The 18815-nt window shown below is 40.2% G+C and overlaps 1 protein-coding gene across 12 annotated transcripts in view; it reads left to right on the plus strand.

Annotated features, from left to right (window-relative positions):
* elavl4 (ELAV like neuron-specific RNA binding protein 4) overlaps positions 1-14201 on the plus strand; it is an 85090-nt gene extending 70889 nt beyond the window's left edge. For 9 of the 12 annotated variants that reach the window (XM_030433382.1, XM_030433383.1, XM_030433371.1 and 6 more), the window contains 3 exons: positions 1022-1256; positions 6555-6593; positions 9504-14201. In XM_030433382.1, coding sequence (XP_030289242.1) covers positions 1022-1256; positions 6555-6593; positions 9504-9831 — 602 coding nt within the window. In that variant the 3' untranslated portion in view covers positions 9832-14201. The remainder of the gene's footprint in view (positions 1-1021; positions 1257-6554; positions 6594-9503) is intronic. The other 3 variants (XM_030433372.1, XM_030433374.1, XM_030433375.1) reach the window with 3 other exon arrangements.
* The last annotated feature ends 4614 nt before the right edge of the window (positions 14202-18815 follow it).

An 18815-nucleotide genomic window follows, 5' to 3' on the forward strand; every position in this document is an offset into this window, starting at 1 on the left:
GACTGATAGGCTTTAAAACAGACACAGAGCCAAAGCCACTTCGCAGCACTAGTCCACGGCTGGTGTGTGTCTGTGTAGTAATGTCACGCTATTTATCTCTATCTTTCTTTAAACCTGCTGTAAATCCTTTTCGGTAAATGCAGCACATCAGATTTCAGTCTCAAAGGGAGGTGGGATGGACAGTCTCGTCGAACTGAGAATATAAAAAACCGTTTAAATAAGTGCTGTTGATGATCAGCCATTAATCCATTAATCTGAGTTAGGATTTTACCTGATTAAAAATTAGAACCAAAGATGGGCTAATCTAACAATTGCAGATTATAGATACTTGCATTTCAAATATCTCTAAATAAAATACAATATACTGATATGAGAAAATGTATTTAATTCAAATACAAGTCAATTTAAAAAATACAACAAGGCATTCCATACAAACTGATACAATCACATTTTAGCCATTTAGTTGCCTCAATATGGGATGGATTTTGTTCAAGTTCAAGTTCAACTTCCTTTATTAGTACCCAGAGGTAGACTTTGTTTGCAGCTGCAGAGTCATTATCCATACATATGGGAAAACGTAGAGACACAAAACACACATCATCCAAACTCAGGACAGTGAAAGCTGGAAAAAAGAAGAGAAAAAAAAAAAAGAAAGAATCTTAAAAGTTTTAGAAAGTTCTTACAGGTCCTCCGTCATTCTGAGAAAAGCAGCAATAATCAATCATTTGTGCAAAATAAAGTAATTACTTATTCTTCAGTGTAAGAGCTGCAGGGACAAAGCTGTTTTTGTGTTTTTGTGTTGAGATCCACAATTAAAATGAAGTAATTATTTTCTGTTATTTAGTTTATCGTTCAAGTGATTAACAAAAGCAGAAAGACTACTTGGGAATATGACGTTTGATGTTGTTGGAGTGGGAAAGGACAAAAATCAGCAGACCACATACTATGAATGTATTGATCTTAGCTGTTCCCTCTAAATCCTGTAAAGTAAAAGGGGCCTGTGTTTGTTTGTGATCTGCTGGCCCCGCAGGTGGCTCCCGAGGTGTGGGCTTCATCCGCTTTGATAAGAGGATAGAGGCTGAGGAGGCCATCAAGGGCCTGAACGGACAGAAGCCATCGGGTGCCGCTGAGCCCATCACGGTCAAGTTCGCCAACAACCCCAGCCAGAAGACCAGCCAAGCTCTCCTGTCACAACTCTACCAGTCCCCCAACCGTCGATATCCAGGCCCCCTCCACCACCAGGCTCAGAGGTTCAGGTGAGTGCAGGGGTGAGGCACGGAGATGGTCAGAGAAGAGGGTGGGGAAGGGTTCAGGTAGTGTTGTCACAGTATTTATATTGGGTACATGTATGTGATTTTAAAGGTGCATAGCTAATGTAGAGTTTCCCAACCCTGGGAGCCGACCAAGTGTAAGATCTACTGATATTTATATAGTGACCCAATCAAAATTCTTAAATAAATTTAAGTGACTGGTTCCATTGTTCCATTGAACTTTCAGGAAGTAAAAGTGGAATTCATTTTCTCCGAGTGTTTTACAGGGATCTCTTAAGGCTTGGATGGATGAGACCCTCCCGATTGATTCATTATCATGAAAAGATTTGCATTGGACAATACCTGATTCTTGATGAAAAGTCAAAGGGCTACGCTTATGAGCAGGGTGTTAACTCTTACTCCTGAGGTGCATTGTGGAAAGAAACGCTTTTATATTACTGTACATGCCCCAATTACAGCAGTAGTAGATTTAATACAGTCTGCCTCTTAAAAGACTTAACTTTTTTATATTGTAAGTATTGTAACCATTTGGCTACCAGGTCAAGCACACAGCTACAACAAAGGAAGCATTTTGAATTTGCTACAGCTCAGATTCACGCCTTCCACTGGCTTCTTCTCCACAGCAATAGTCACTGAAGCTCATGAGGATTGTTGTATTTTAAGCCATAAGCCAAGTGTAAAAAAAAGTGATTTCTCAGACACAGAGTGTCACAAAGTGATGGCAATAGCAGCTGTAGCACTGTGACATTAACTTGGAGACTGGTAATGGGAATTCAGAATGGGAAATATACTTCCCAGAACCATCGGCTCCTCGTGCTTCCCGGCTCGATTTCGGAGACTTTATGATGTAACAAAATGAAACACAAAGTGCCTTGGACATAAAAAAAAAATAGATTGGGGTCAAGATGGCCATCTGCTCAAAAGGTTGGGAATCTCCAGGTTAATGTGTTCGAGTTAGTGAAAAGAAAGTTATATGTACACATCCTTATCATTTTACATCTTGAATTCTGAAACTAGTGTGTTGTCTAATGTGGTATGATTGATATTGTTCTCAACAACTGAACAGCTTCTACACTACCAGTGTGTTTGGGAAGAATAAATGATTAACAGGATTCCTATTTTATATGTGGATATGAAAGATTTATAATGTCTATATCAGTTGTAAACTCAATTTAATTCTTGGTTTATGTGACCATAAACACTTCTGTTCCAAACAACGGGCCTGATTTGGAAAACATTTGCACCAAATGCAATTTACACTGTTCGAACAGGGGATGTTACGCCTACGCATTGAGAGCATGACTAATAGACACGTCTGTGTTTTCAACAATGATGCGACTTTTTTCCTGTGAACATTTATTCCAGCAAATACGTCCCCCTTTTGAACAACAGCTGTGACTTATGCACCTGGTGCAGGTGTCAATAAAACAGGCCCTGTGAGTGCTCTGTGTGGGTCCACCCAGATCAGAGAGGAACTGTTCATAAGAGACTGTGGGGTTCTGTCGTTCACAACTACGTATTTCCTCTCATTTCATCATGCTGCCATCAAGCCAACACTTCCCAGAATTTTCACTCTGAGGCCTGGGCAAAAACATGGATTTGGATAAAATTTTTATAAATACTTATCAAACAAAAGAGATGCCAATATAAGCCAGGATTCAGCATTATAGGGTCAGATTGATACAACAAACCATAATGTTGGAGTGCATCTCTGTAGTTTGACTCACTTTAAACGCATTGCAGATATAAATATACATTTGCTTGACTTGCAAGACATAAGCTACTGTCTTAAATACTGTAGAAGTCCCTGCAGTAGAAGCTGAAGTTATTCAAAAGCAACTAATGTCTTAGCAAATTAAATCAAATAATTTATGTAAGGGAAGAAAAAGAAAAAAAAAAGCTTTTTGCCCAGGTCCACAAGCTATCACTAACATCATATACAGTACTGGCTAACATACTGTATATATGGCATCCGACCTGGTCATTTCCTGTCACTCACTAATGACACAAGCAATCCTTTCTTAAATTGAAGTACCATACCCACGGATGGTAAGGTCTTCGAGGTCACCTCACCTACAAAAAAACAAGGTAGAAACAGGTGATCATATCACATTTTTCTCCATCATCCAGTCCAACGAGAATGTTTCAGAATCGGATACAGAACATGTGCTTATACAATTTCCTCTCTCTTTCAATAACACTAAGCCGGTCGTGCTGTTTACTTACCATCAAAGTCAGAGCTTGGAAGGTATTTTTCTTCTGGAGCGGCTTCCCCGGTGTGACACCTGAGCGATGTAGCGTGGCTGTGTGTCTGTGATACGCCAAGCCAATTTACAGGCTCTGCAGGAGAGCTGTCGCTTCTCATCACAACTCACAACCACAGGACACTACTTCCTCACTGTGTCCCTGTGCTCCTGCTCTCTGCACCCGAGCCCTCCACTAAAACCTCGACACTTTAGAAGTTGGAAATGTGCTCGATCTGCCCCCTTTCCCTTTTTCAAAAAAGGGTAGTGTTCATTCAAACCTGATCTATTGTTTGTTCTCTTTATTTGATGAAAAAACTAAATATTAAAGATATACATGTTATGGTAGGTTTCAAAGTTGAATACATTTAATAAACTAAAAGTAATGAAGCAAAAGAGATGTACTTAGTCTGAAGCAAAATGAAATGTGAATAAGTGCTGACAATAAAACCGTTAGTGATCGTCCTGCTTGTTTAACACACTAAGCAGTTTGTGCTGCTGCTTATACGTAAAGTAAAAAAAAAATAAAAAAATAGTCCAAGCAAAATACAGAACAATCCTGCCGCAGTTATAATTACATCTGTACTATGTGACTAAATCACGTGGGCCTGCTATAACACAACTTAATGTACAACGTGCTTGTATGGTTTCTCTCCAAGACGGCAAACATAATCGACTCAAGCACAATACAGCAAGCCCTAGATCCCGGCTCGTTTCCGATCCTCTGTCGTTAACTAATGGTACTAATTAGCAAATTAGCCCTATTATATCCAGGGCAGGAGCCAATTTTAATTGAAAAGATTTTTTGTTTCAAAAAATAAAAGACAAAAAACGCCCATTCCTCCATTAACTGTATTGAGAGAAAGCACAAAAGCCCTATTGTTTATATTGAGCTTGGAGAGGCAGTGTGAAAAGCTGGCAGAGTGTTTGCGTGGTGAGCGTGCATCAGTGTGCATTCGTACATGTGTATGAGAGAGAGAGAGAGAGAGAGAGAGAGTGTGTTTGCAGCAGGTTGTTTTGTTGTGGCCCAATGGCCCGGCGGCCAGCAGATGTCTTCGTGCTCCGCAGGCCTGGAGCGCCTCTCCTCAGAGCATCCTTTCCAATTGACTAATTTACCCACAAAGCAGCCTGCTTGTTCCCTCCCCACGTAATGGGCTAATTACTGCTTTAATGACTCCGTATATCCTTTCCTCTGCCTTTTTTTCCCTTTGTTTTAGGGCTGCTTCCAGACTTCTTATACAGCGAAGAGTACTATAATGCAAACACACTTTGAATCCAGATAATAAGTCAGCCAGCAAAGTACTCAAAACGTTTATGTAAAATGTAAAATGGTTATGTTAATTAACTCAGCTGCGGGGATTTAAACATGAGTGCTTATCACAACATGACTTCTTTTTAAAACATTTGAATGCATCTTTAATTTAAATTAAAAACAAAAAAACATCAACATGACAAACTTATGAGCCAGTATTAGAATAATATTTTAAAACACAACTTATTACGTTTCTCCTCAGTATCTATAAGGTACTTAGCTACAATTACCTGGCATCCTGGTGTTAAATTGTCCCTGATTAGTAGACTGCTGATCTGTTGTCTCTAACATGCAATATAAATTCAATTAAAAATCATCAATCTAATTTGTATTGTGATTATTATTATTAAATAAGTCCTTTATTACAAGCCTTTGAAACCTAATTGCTTTCTTAATTGCAATCAAATGATAATGAAGTTGTGCGGTAAGAAAACAATAATGTGAATGAATGGTTACCTGGATTCTTTTTGTGATAAAAACAATACGATTTTAATGCTTACTTGAAGGTTTCGCGAAGCAGTTTTGTTGCCAGAGAGCAGCCATTTGTTGCCTGAAAGAGAAAAGGGAGAAACAACCCTGATAGTAGAGTCAAAGTCAGAGAGTTTGTAGTGTTTTCAAGAGGAACAGAGCGTCACTGGCCAGCTGTTGCTCAATAAGCCGTGGCCCCTGTCCATTAGGCCAGAGGAGTTAATAAGACATGAGACAAGCCAGACCCAAGTGAGGAATGAAGGTCATTGAGTCACCAAGCAGACTGCATCTAGCCAAGACGGCCAGCATTTCATACTGCCCACAGACAAAGACACACACACTTACACACAAACTGCAGTTTACCCTGACTTACTGCAATGGCTTTAGCTCACGGGGCTCAACTTAATATGAAACGTGAACATTTCCCAAAAAACTAACCCTTTTAGACAGAGGACACCCTTGGACTAACACTCAGCCATTCCATCCGACCTGTTAGCACTTAACAGGTTGACCCCAAGCCATAAAGACAGACATTCACACATTTCATGGCTAGTTTAATGTTCAGTTGTGTGTTGTGGTTTTTTTTCCCGACTCATAGAAAACATACTCAATCATCATCACCTCTCCGCGCACCATTATTCAAATGCCAAACCATTACACTGACAGAACTCTGGATCATTTTGTTTCCCTGTCATTTCAGGTGTTGTCTCAATTGAGGCACGACAAATTAAAGACCATAGTTTATTTGTAGAAAAAATCTTTAAGTGAAATATCAATGTGGCAGCATGAATTGTATGGATACCCACATGCAATTTCCTGCACGTAAAATCAGTCATTTGCGTAGCACTATGGCAAGACTAGCATCCTCGTATGCGACCGCCCTGCTGCCACCCGTGCTTCGTATGTGTCTGTAATCCTGAACTGTGACCTGTAGACTTGTATAACAACTAAACGGCCGCACCTACAGTAATGTCAATGTGTCTGCACCACCTCCGCTCTGACATTAACCAGTGCAGGGCCATGAAGTAGCACAGTGGCCAACCGAGCAAATGCCGACCAAAAAGATGGTACTGTAGCTTCATTAACTGATGATGGCATTTAGTGGTGGGGCTCCTCAGTGTAATGGGCCAACTATAGATGGGTTTGTTTGTTCTTGAGTGAGGAGGACCATGCAGTTCCTACAGGGACTTAACATTAGTTCCATTGAGTGAGTCGACCATCTGCCCACCATTAACCCCAGAACCCTCCTTCTCTTTACAGGCTGGACAATTTGCTTAATATGGCCTATGGCGTAAAGAGGTAATTAAAAACTTCACCCAATGCCAGATGTCCATGTTGACTCAATGATTTTTCAATATCCTTTTTTCTTCTGTTCTTTCCTTTAGTTCATGTTTCCTTGTATTTTTGCAGTCACTTTGCGTTTGACAATTCGTTCAAGGTCAACTGCATCTTTGGTTCTTTGATTTGTTTGGTTTTTTCCTCGTAAGCTTGAGTTGGTTTTCAAACCCTACCAACCAGTTAAGGTGTGTGGGAAAAAAATACAAAAAAAACAGAAAACAATCAGTCTTTGTTTTCAGTGGTGAATAATTTGCTTTGATTTGATTATGACAAGTGCTGGTGTTGTTTGGATTGTTTTGGGTTGTTTCTGTGTACTGAATGGATTTTGTTCTCTGGTGTAAAACTCCTAATTTCTAGGTGTGTTTTTTTCTACCGGATTCAGGTTCTCCGGCCTTGTCACTCTGCAGCTGTAGCCTGGGAACAGCAAATTTTGATTCTGACTTTGATTTTTATAGCTATATCCTCACACCTTTAGATAAAACCTTTGTATGCCCACTATTAGCTGTGTAACAAATCCTTTATGTGATAAATTTACATTTGTGCAGTGGAAGCCCCAACAAAATGATACATTGCCTTCATTTCTTGGCACTACTAGCTGAGATTAGATAGTGTTGAGCAAGGACATTGGATGAGGCTGGATGAACCTGGATCCCTGCTGGAAACAGGAAATGCTGTTTCACTGCAGACAGCTCCAGCTTTGCTTGGCACTGCTCTGCTCGAATTCCTTCCTTTCGCCTCCATGTTTCATTTTGCTTTCTCGCTACCATAGGTGTTACATAACCCCGAGCAGCAGCCACTGTGGTGATAGATGTTTTATGTGCTGAGGGTGGCATCTTGCATGTTGCAAGCACAGAGGACACCATCTGAAGTCATCTTAGCAACTCTGAGAGGAAGATTTAGCTCAAGAGAAACGCACACTTAGCTCAGTGCCCTCGCTCTGAGTCTTTACATCATTTTCGAAAGTTGAATTAGTGTCTATTTAAGCCATCCTTATTACATCAAGTATCAAGTCAGAAGTGCTTTTCACTGATCTGAGGTAATTATTTTAGCGGAAACAGAAAAATGGCGTTGAGAGCTGGAGGTGGTTGGCTTTAGTGAGGACAGAATAGATATCTGGTCAGCTACACTGTTGCTATGCAACCCCTGGTCTCGTCTGTAACACTGGTTACTGTTTGGTCCCGCTCTGACGGGTACGCTTGCAAGCACGTCTACATGCATGCCCACAGTAACACACATGCACATACAGGCACACTCTTCCTCACAGTGGTAGCTAGCCTCCAAAACCGTCACACTCCTGACACAAACCTCAGCTTTTGCATACAAATCACCACCAAGTTGTTGTTTTTCTTCTAGCTCAGCAGGAGAGGCCTTAAGGCAGCCGAGCATGTCAGACAAGGCCTCGACGCGATGAGGCCCGTTACGATTCCGCCTCCTTAATGCTGGGGAAAATATCCTATCGTCTCAACAAGACATTGAGGCCATGTAGAGATATGAGTCAAAGGATTTGGAGCCTATTATAATACAGTTTGCTGCTGCGGCCACCCCATAGAAATCAGGAAAATTCCTTTGTATCTCAATCACAAACATTTATAGTAGTACTTCATCTTGTCTTAATCTTACAGATAGATAGATACCAAAATTATCTGTTTATCTTGTATTAGTACAGCACATTCAATTAAAAAAAAAGTCTAATCAGTGCAAAGAGCCCTCAGCGCTGATAAGCCAACCCTCTGAGGCACTTGTATTAGCGTCCACAATGGCCAGCAGCAAACCCTGCATGACCAAAGTCATGCAGGAAGGTCGTAGTGATTGCCGGCCATGTATAGTCACTGGAGAGAGACGGTGGGGGCCCTGAGCAGCAAGCAGCGCTATCGATCAGTGCCACGAGCTGGAATAGAACAGAATAGAACACCCTGCCGACTGCGGGAGGAGTGGGAGGAATACACTTTGTACCTTAATGCCAGTGGGCTGTAAAGTGCTTCCATTTTCCATTTAGTTTGCTCCCTCTTCCCTCCCTCCCTTTCCTTAAGAAAGCAGCCTACTCAGAGACAGCTGCAGCAAAGCGGAAATCTCAATTAAAGCACACCCAATAATGCCTATAGTCGTTTCTTGGAGAGAGGTGGCATAAGAAATGAACCTTTTTGTCTCATTTACCTTTTATTTAAAAGTGGGGATATTTTTTTCCTCGGTTCCCTTTCCTTTAAGCGGAAAGGCAATTAAGTGAAGTCAACTGAGGATTCAAATCTCTTGCATCACGAGAAAAAGGAGAAGATTATGAGGCGAATGAGAACAGATTTAGCAGGCTGGTGCATGATCTTTGATGGATTTCTAGCAACGGTTTAATTCAACAACTTCCTGCAATTTAGCTCCTAAAGGAGGCACTCAAGGACACAAAGAGAGAACCTTCGTCTGCATCTCCTTCAGCAGAATATAGCCCAGCACGCAGCGCTGTCGTCACTGCTGACAGGAGGCCTTTCAGAAGTGAGGAGCTCAGGGAGAATCTAGTCGTAGCTCTGCAGTGACACACAAAGTTGTGCATTTAGACTAAGACATACATGCACATACAGTAAACATACACGGATCAAACATTTAATAGATTACGTTTTATGCTTGTTATTTAATATGGCTGTAGACAGTAGCGTATCATTCAGGTGAGCATCATGGCAAGCTTTCAGATTTGAAAGGAGGATTCTGTTTGAAAATTTAACACTGAAAAGCAAGATGGAGATAGGTTTTTCACCGGTTTATGGCCATTTCATGCACAATAGATCCAGACATTGAGTTTCAACATATGCCTTCATCTGTTCAATTAAAACACTCTTCTCTCCCTCCCCCTCTTTCTCCTCTCCCTCCATCTGCCTCTCCTCTTAGGTTCTCCCCAATCACCATCGACAGCATGACCAGCCTGGTCGGCATGAACATCCCCGGGCACACGGGCACTGGCTGGTGCATCTTCGTGTACAACCTGTCCCCAGATTCAGATGAGAGCGTGCTCTGGCAGCTGTTCGGGCCCTTCGGCGCGGTCAACAACGTCAAGGTGATCCGTGACTTCAACACCAACAAGTGCAAAGGCTTCGGCTTCGTCACCATGACGAATTACGACGAGGCAGCCATGGCCATCGCCAGTCTCAACGGCTACAGGTTGGGCGACCGCGTCTTGCAAGTCTCCTTCAAGACTAACAAGACACACAAGTCCTGAACTTTAACACGTAGAAGCAGTTGCCCCGCGACTTTGTCTGCTCCAAAATTGCCCCCGACCTCCCCCCCTCCCCTCCACCTCCACCCGTCCCTTAGCCCCTTCAGTCACTACCACTACCACCCTACTACAGCCATCCAACGCAGCAAACTCCAACCGGAACACAAAGCAACCGACAAACCATCAAACAAATTGAACTAGAAATGGCTTATATTATAACTTTGGACCTATAAGCCAATGTTGCCTAAGTATTACAAAAATGAAATGATGAAAATGTTCATGAGTTTTTGGAAGCTCTGTGATAATGCAGGCTTCTCTTTGTTGTATATTCTTTCTGTTTGTTGTGGTTGTTCAAATGATTTTTTCTCTTCTGTGTAAACAGTAGCAAATCCCTGTATCCCCTTATTTCAGAGAAGAGAATGTCCTTTTTAGATTGAAACCTTTTCTCTGTCTTGATTCAGGATTTGTTTTTCTTTTGTAAATCCGGATCCACTGTCGTTAGTATTATATACCTCCCTGTCAGTGAAAGGGAGGGGGCTCTTTTTTAAATTGGTGAACCATTCATTCATTTTTAGTGTGTATTAAAAACTTCCCCTTATCGATTACAGACGGGATTCCACGATCCCAGTAACTCTGATGTAGAAAAAAAAAGAATTTCTAACATTGTTTTTGTTTTGTATCGCAAACAAAACATAACGTCTTTCCTCACAGGGGTTCAGGGAGATGGGGCGAGGGAGGGGATGGGTTAGCTTTCCTGACGACACGTTCAGTAATTTAAGAAAAAAAAAATAACACTGTTGCCAAAGAGAAGATCTCTTTGCTTGGAAAAAAATGCGTTTAGAAAAAGATAAAAATAAAGAGAAAGAAGATCTATTTTTATAAATGATAATTAAAATAATAATTATTGAAGAATTTTTACAAGAATCTGGATTTGAAAAAAGAGAAAAATATTTTGACTGGCTAACTAGGGGGGGCCGGGGCGGGAGGGAGGGGGCACCACCTTGTCTTGTCGTTCTGCCGTGGTACTTTATAGGATCAAAGGTTGTTTGATTTTTTGGGGACTCCAAGTTGGCAGTGATTTTGTAGATGGAAGGTTTTGTGAAAAAAGGGATGCAAACTGAGGCAGGTGATTTTGGTAATTTTTCACATATGTACTAGTGCGTAATTATTCAACAGCGATACCCAAAAGGGAAGGGAGTGGGGTCTTTCTAAGGCCTAACCATCCTTATAGTCCAGAGCCCAAAGCAAGAAGACCCTTTGTCCACTTGTTTTCCTGTTTTTGTCATCAGTCAATATGGGATATCAGTAAATAGATATATACACATCTATCCATTTAGAGAGCATACTATACATTATCTATATCATTTTCTTCGCTCTGCGTTTGTGAACTTACATTTGAAAAGAACTTCCTTTTAGCGATCAACAGTAGGTGCTATACTACATTATTCACATATCTTAAATATCCAAGTTTGTTGTTCTATGTGTTGTTTAAAGAAAAAAAAATACTTCGATGTTGGCATTGACTTGAGCTGCTGTTCTTTGTTTAATATTTGTTTATTGTTGGCCCAATAATATCTGGTGAGACTATTTCTTTGCTGAATAACCAGATAAACGAAACTTGGGCCTTGTAAGAATCACTGAACAAAACTTTCATTTAGTATTTTTTAATTTTTTTTAAATTTCTTTTTGGTTTGGCTTGCTGACTTTTAGGTTACTTGCTGAGCGTGAAACGTTTGTCAAAACTAAATGATGATTAGCTAGTTCCGTTAGTCTAGATATTTGTTTCCTTAAAAAGGATCTATGACAACTGTGTCTTTATTTGCTGTGTACAAATAGATGATATATATATACATATATAGTCTACATTTGTTTTACAATATCTACTGTACTATATGAGTTGTCACTGTTCTTTTGTTTGAGCTTGTCCTTTTCATATGACAACTTATTATGAAGTGGTGGTTCAGTTACTTAGAAAAACTTGTGAGGAAACTGTTCAATTGTTGTCATGTTGCTTGTGGAGAAAAAAAAAGATTTGGATTAACTTTCAGTTAGCTACCGCGGCAAAAAGAAACCGAACAAAAATCTTAGAATATAACTGTATTTGTTTAGCAGTTTATTTACTTATCTATTTTTTAAAACTATTTATTTTTTATTTATTTGTATTTATTATATATTTATTAATTGATTAATTTATCTGTGTATTTATGTATTTATTTGTTTCATTGTCTGTGTATTTGCGTGATTCTGGTACAGGGAGGGGGCGTTTCTGAGCAAAAGGGAACAAAGCGACTAGTGGAGAGGCTCTGCCAGTAGTCCACTGCACTGAGAGAAACTTTTAGTACGTTTGTGCTTTGTACCAATATATCAAAATTACAATATAAAAAAATCTAAAAGTCAAGAAAACTGAAAAAAATGTCTGGAGGGTTGGGGGACGCTCTTCCCTTATTACTAGAAACAGTTACTCGCTATGCATAACCTAGTTAATAGTTAAATTTGCTATTGCTTTTTTCTTGTCTTGTTAAAATGAAATCTTTAGATCTTTTTCAATAAAGTTTAGTCTTAATAGAATGTTATAAACAGTCGTTCTGGTTCAATATAACCTGTGATAAGTTTGTGTAGTTCTAAAAAGCCACTCCGTCCACACCCTCCCTCCACTTACTACCGCTTTGTGATGAAACCTTATGCAAAAATGTGGGTCTGAAAGCATAGTTTTCAGTTTTCAGTAAAAACATTTTATATAACATTCAGCTCTTGGAGGCTTGGGCAGATACATTTTAAAAGGAGCAAATGCCCATTGTTGTTTGAGGGTCATTCATTGCACTGGACTAAATCGGTCGAAATCACTTAAGAGTCAAAACTTATTTTTAAAAAAAATATTCATCATGTTTTCAAATGACATACCAACAAATCTTTAAAAATGAGAAATTGTTACCATTGCACACCAACTGTTATTTAAAGCAGTTGTTGCTATACTTAAGAAGTACTCTGGAGGTATGAAAAGGGATTGTACCGATTCTATATTTTATATACTCTAATATGATATATATTATATATTTTGAAAGGTGAAAGGTAAGGGAATGGTTCCAGAAGTATAAATATACGGAATTGGATTTTTTCTTTTTTTTTGTTTGTTGTGAAGACTTGAAAACATGAAGGAGGTGTGTGGAGAGCATTTTAAACACTCAGACGCATGCACGCATAAGTACATCCTTCTCTCTCACACCTCAGTCATCTGACGGGCCGGGTCATCTTATATCATCATTACTATCCAGTCATCATCTGCGCCATCCAAACACATAGTTTTCTAACGTCATAACGGCAACAAACCAACCAACTCATCCACCCACCCGCCAACAAAAACCAGACCCCTTCATGCTCCCCGCCGCCGTTGGGAGCTTGAATTATGCAACGACCCCAGTAGAATGTTGTTCTGATGTGTGAACTAATTTCCTACACTGTATGACTTTTGAACTCTTACGATGCGTGCCTGTGTTCCGCCTAGACCCTGTGTGCACGTGTGGGAGTGTGCGTGCGCGCATGTGTGCATGTTCGTATGCATGTTCCTTTATGTAATTTGTGTGCGTGTTGTGCGTTTGTCCTCATATGTTTGTTAGCGTGGAGTGCATCGAAACGTGCGTATGTACAGTATAAACATATGTTCAGTGTTTGTGATTACATGTGTGTGATTGTAGCGCACATATATACAGACGTATATGTGTGTCTTCCCTTGAGTGCATGTGCGCGCACCCGTGTGCCAGAGGTAGTCTGTGCGGTTTGTTTTGAAGTGAAAGTGTGTGTGAAAGTGTGTGTGCATGTCAGGGTGTTTGAAACATGGGGCTGCGTCACCTCGCTCTATGCCCAACCCCTATGGCTCACACCATCCCCTGTAGCGCCTTATAGTGGCAGCCTGCCAGTAGGAACAACGCAGCCAGTAGTGGAGGAGGGAAGGTGAACAGAGGAACTAGGCTCTTCTTGTCAGTTTTCATTTTTCCTCCTGAGACGTGTTTGTTTACTATCTGAAAAATCTATAAACGAAATCTTTAAAGACAAAAAAGACGAAAAAATGTTCACAGGGCCCCATGGCCGCGGCTCTCTCTACTCTCTCCTGCTTATGTTATTACTTAACAATTATCAATGATGATTATTATGATTATTATTGCTATTATTCTTAGTATTCTTATTCTTATTATTAATCCAATTACTGCGATGAATGACTTCATGTTATCCTTGCTAGTTTAGGTCATTTCTGAAACTGGAAACAAAAATAAAAATCTTGCTGTAAATGTTTGTTTTTTCTTTTTCATAAAACTGTTGTGTTTGAATTATTTGTACTTTTGAATGTTGGGACAATAAAATGAGGTGTTAAGAGCTTGGATGTTTCTTGTCATGATGGATGAAACATTCGGATATTTCACGTTTTGTGCACTACATACTATAAGGGACATGAGTTTAATGCTGCTCTGAGCAATATATTTTAGATTTCAGAGATTTCCCACTGCTTGCTGCTAGAGCGGATTGCTAACTGCTAACAGGAAGTTAGCCGAAACAACAAAAACACTTACACTCGCTTTAAAAATCCTTCTCTAAATCGTTTGTTTTCTTTTTCTACCTCTCTGTTGCCGGTTAGAATTAATAAGGAATGGCAGTAAGGTATAATAGACATCTAAACATCTAAATTCATGTAGTAAATAAAAACTGTGCCTTTTATCTTGTGAAAAATTGTAGAACAATTTTACACTGTAAAATCTGAAAGTAGAGATGTAACTTTTTTGCTCGTTCATGTTAAATCGAATAGTCTATTTAACTAGGTCGTTCTGAGTTGATCTGTTTCCTGACTTTTAGTAAAGTCAACAACAGTTTAATCGATCAGCCGACCAATCAGATTTAAAATTGCATTTTGAGTGATAGATTAATCACCCAAGTCATGTATCAAGGACAAAATCCTAACATTTAATTGTTCTTATGTAATTTGATGGTTTTTTTTATAATTGAAAATTGCATGTTTTCCAAAAACTCAAAGAGGAACAATATTCTGGCACACTTGAATCGACAAGATCATGGGGGAAGACCAAGGATCGCACACTGATCCTGTTCACTTGCAATCAGGAAAATGTCTTAAATTACCTGATGATGGTTTGTGCACTGAAGTTTTTTTTTTTTTTTAAGTTATTGCAATTGAAGATGACAGTGTCCAAAACTCAAAATATTCAATTTGAAGAAGTTGTCCCCGTCTCAGAGAAAGTGTGAAGGACACATTTGAATATTTTAGGCCATCTTAAAGCAATCAATCAATCCAAAAGTTATCAACATATTAATCAAAAAACATCATTACCTAGATAATAGTTGCAGTCATTGTATATTGGTCCTATATCTGTCTCTCAATGTTGAGGCAAGAAGTCAAATTAGTCATACAAGATGGCAACTAACTGCAGCAGTAAATCACAGGTTTAATCTGCGTTAACTGTGACCTTTCAGCTACCTAGGGACAGTCACGACTACGAGGCGGTAACACTGCAGACATAAAACGCAGTGCTGATCTCCATCAGCCCTCTGAGGGGCCCCTATAGGACAGCAGAGAGAAGTCAGGTGTGGCTGTAGTGTGAGATGACACTGCCCCCTGCATTTTCACCACACTGCCTCTCGTTGAGTAGAGATATCTGTGTGCTTTCTTCTCATTCCTGATGTTAGAAACTTTATCAGTGAGCCAACAAAAAACACCTGAAGCAAAGAGAGTAAGAGAAAAGCCTGAGAGGACAGAGAGCTGCTCACTGCCGCAGACCACATCTGTTCACCGGTAACGATGTTCTCAGTGTACTCTGTAATGTCCAGTGATGTGAGCCCGGCTTTACGCCTTTATAATCAGAATCACACCAGAGAGCATTACAGCGGTTGTGGAGGAGATGATGGCTGTTAGACTGTGATGTGTCTAGCCACTCTTGTCTTTCCTCTCCCGTTGTTAGCAGCTTAATGATCCTCCACTCCCATCAAGGCCAAAGTAGGTCGGGAGGACACGAGCCAGCGTGTGCTCTCACATCTCCTTTGAACCGGCTCCTCAGCAGCTGAAAGGCGTCGCTAGTAGCTCAATAAACAACTGTTGATGATTTCAACTTGTGAGGGGTGTTTTCTGTTTTACTCTGCTGTGACTCAGACGTGGATGAAACAAAAACGCGGGCGTGAAAATCACTAAAAATATCCGAGGCAAACACGGCGTTTTCGTTCCAAAGGAAGTGAAAGTGCTCTCGTTCACAGAGAGCTGTTAGGTTTAATATGGCTCACTTCTCACCATAGTCTGTCACCAGGTGCAACCATATGATACTGCCTCTCAGCTTCTATATAAACCACTTTTCATCTGCCTGGGTGAGAGCTGATCACACTCGCTCCATGGTGTGAATGTCAGCATCCTGCCGCGCTGTGATGTAGAAGCCAGTTCTGCCAAATGACGAGCACAAGCCTCCCAGTCGGAAGCATATTATTTCATAAGGAGCTACTTGTCTTTGACAAATCTTCCGTAGTCAAATGTGTGCGGTGGGGGAGCCGTTGTTGCCCTCTAGCTCTCCTTGGTACACACTCTGACATTAATGGGATACCTCTCCTCACCCCTTTGTCCACTTTAGAGATTTCACGGCGCCTAATCAAAAGACTCTCAGCCTCACTGCATGTTATTTATTAAGTGAGCTGCATTCAGATGAGCGTGCGGTCCACTTCATTTTCTGCTCCGGCATTAACACACTGATCAGACTGATTGGTTTAATTATCGAGTTGGCTTTATGGGTTATGTTGCCGTGTATAACGTGCACTGTTTATACGAGTTGGTCTTGGAAACCGACTCCTGTTGTGCTCTATCTTCTTCTGATTGCTGCGATTGTCTAGACATCTAAATTAGAGCGACTTACTTTTCCCCTCTTTGCCTAGTTTTATCATCGCCGTCAGCAAAACACATTTCCACTCAAGTTTCGGTACCCTTGAAATGAAAAACGTTCATATGAAGAACAAGGTCACTGATGAACTTAAAGGCCTCATATAGTGAAATTTATAATAACTTTCATAGATTTCTTCAGATGCATTTACTGAGTTTGCGTGTGATTTCTGCGTGCCACATCATCTCTGCCTGTTTTTATAGAGAGTCTCAGAGCAGCATATCTAACCTCCAGTCAGGTAAACACCTGAAACATTCTTGCACTAACTGAAAAGCTCATCACAGTCCTGTACACCTCCCACTCTGTAAGATGCTGTTTTATTTCTTTGTCAATTTCCTGTGGTATTGAATGAATCAGCAGTAAAATGAACAAAAACTACCCTGTTACGGAACCTGATGGGATACACAAATTGGACTGAATGACTGAATGTTATTGTGTTGTGAACATTGTTTTCCTCAGGAAATTGTTTCAGCAGACGTGGCACCGATGCATCTTGTCTTGTGATTGATGTGGTGAAGAAGATGAGTGCCTAAACAGTAAACGAGCATTTTCAAATTATAGGGCAACACTTTATAATAACCATTATTAAGAAATGGTAGATTTATAGTTAATCCAACTTTAGTTAAAGGTGAAATATGTAAGACTTAAAGTTTGAAACATTAACTAAAAATTAACTAATAGTCAACGGAATAAGAATTAACAGTTTTTATCCAGTCATCCATGTCACACAGACGTCTACCGAAGTCAGCATGCTTAACAGCTAGCCACTTGGAACCTGAAGAGTCAAACACACCTTGGTGATGTATTCCCTGTTTTCGAGCTGGCCTACATTTGTCTCATAGGCTGTTTACGCTCCTGGTCCAGCCACGTTCACTGTGAGGTTGTCTGAGCTTGGTTCTGTTGCCCACTTGTCCTCCTCTGGTTCTGGAGAGCCTTCTGGTGACGCCCCTCCTCCTTCCCCTTGCATTCCAGAGCTCCTGCGCTGGCTCCGAGCTCCCAGTACTTGTAGAGTCAGCTGATAGTAGTCCACCTGAGCTAACTAGCTGACAACAGCTACAGTTAGCAGCTGTTAGTGGTTACTCTGCTGATATGTGGCCCCCTTTTTGTTTGAATTATGAATTCCACAGGTTTCCAATTGTTGCGTATTGTAGCTTTAATAGTTATTTTACTGTTAACGAACAATTAAATGCTTTTTAAACCATCAGGTTATCGCAAAGGTCCATAAATATCAGTTGCAACTTTATCATGATTGATGAACTATACAGAAATGATTTTCCATTTACTAAGTGTTATACACATCAGATGAATGTGTATGGATTGTATGATTAAACAATTGCTTAATAAATGGTTTATAAAATATTTCATTTTTTGTTTATAAATGTACCCAAACAATTACCTTTAAAAGGAAAATGTTCCTATAACTGTCATTTGAAAACACCAGGGTTGTAATACAAAGCTGGGTTTCAATCAATTTGTGCTACATAGGAGAAAAATAAAACAAACTGTCGGGTGTCACAATACTGTTTTTGTTTGCTGTGACAGTGGAGTACAGTGTTGATGAACTGATACATTTCAAGCTGACATTTCATGAGCGTTCTTTATTAAACATATATAGGTGCTGTCATATATAACTCAGCTCTCGCAGCCCTCCCTGGAAGCCTTTTCACATCTTCCACACTTTGAAAACCTTCTCCGCTCGAGGCTCTAAAATAACCACTCTTGATTGGAACTCTTGATATCATCACCCTCAGCTGACAAATTAGAATGTAAAAACATTCAACCAACAACCACTTTAACAAGGAAGAAAGAAAGACATGGGCAACAGTGATCGTGACTTCTCCGTATCCAAGGATCAACTAACTGTAAATCACAATTTAGGATTTCCTACTTAACACTAGGAATCTGATTGAGATTAAATCTCTCAGTTTAACAGGATTGTTCGACGTGAGTTGTGGGAACAATGATGGCACATACAGTGCTGGTATTTCCCAGGATAGCATGTGACACTCACAAGCGCCTAATAAAGCACTGGATCCCACTCTGGAAGTTTCACTCCCTGAGGGCTCTGCT

The sequence above is a fragment of the Sparus aurata genome, chromosome 11 (assembly GCF_900880675.1).
Source record: "Sparus aurata chromosome 11, fSpaAur1.1, whole genome shotgun sequence".
Lineage (NCBI taxonomy): Eukaryota > Metazoa > Chordata > Actinopteri > Spariformes > Sparidae > Sparus > Sparus aurata.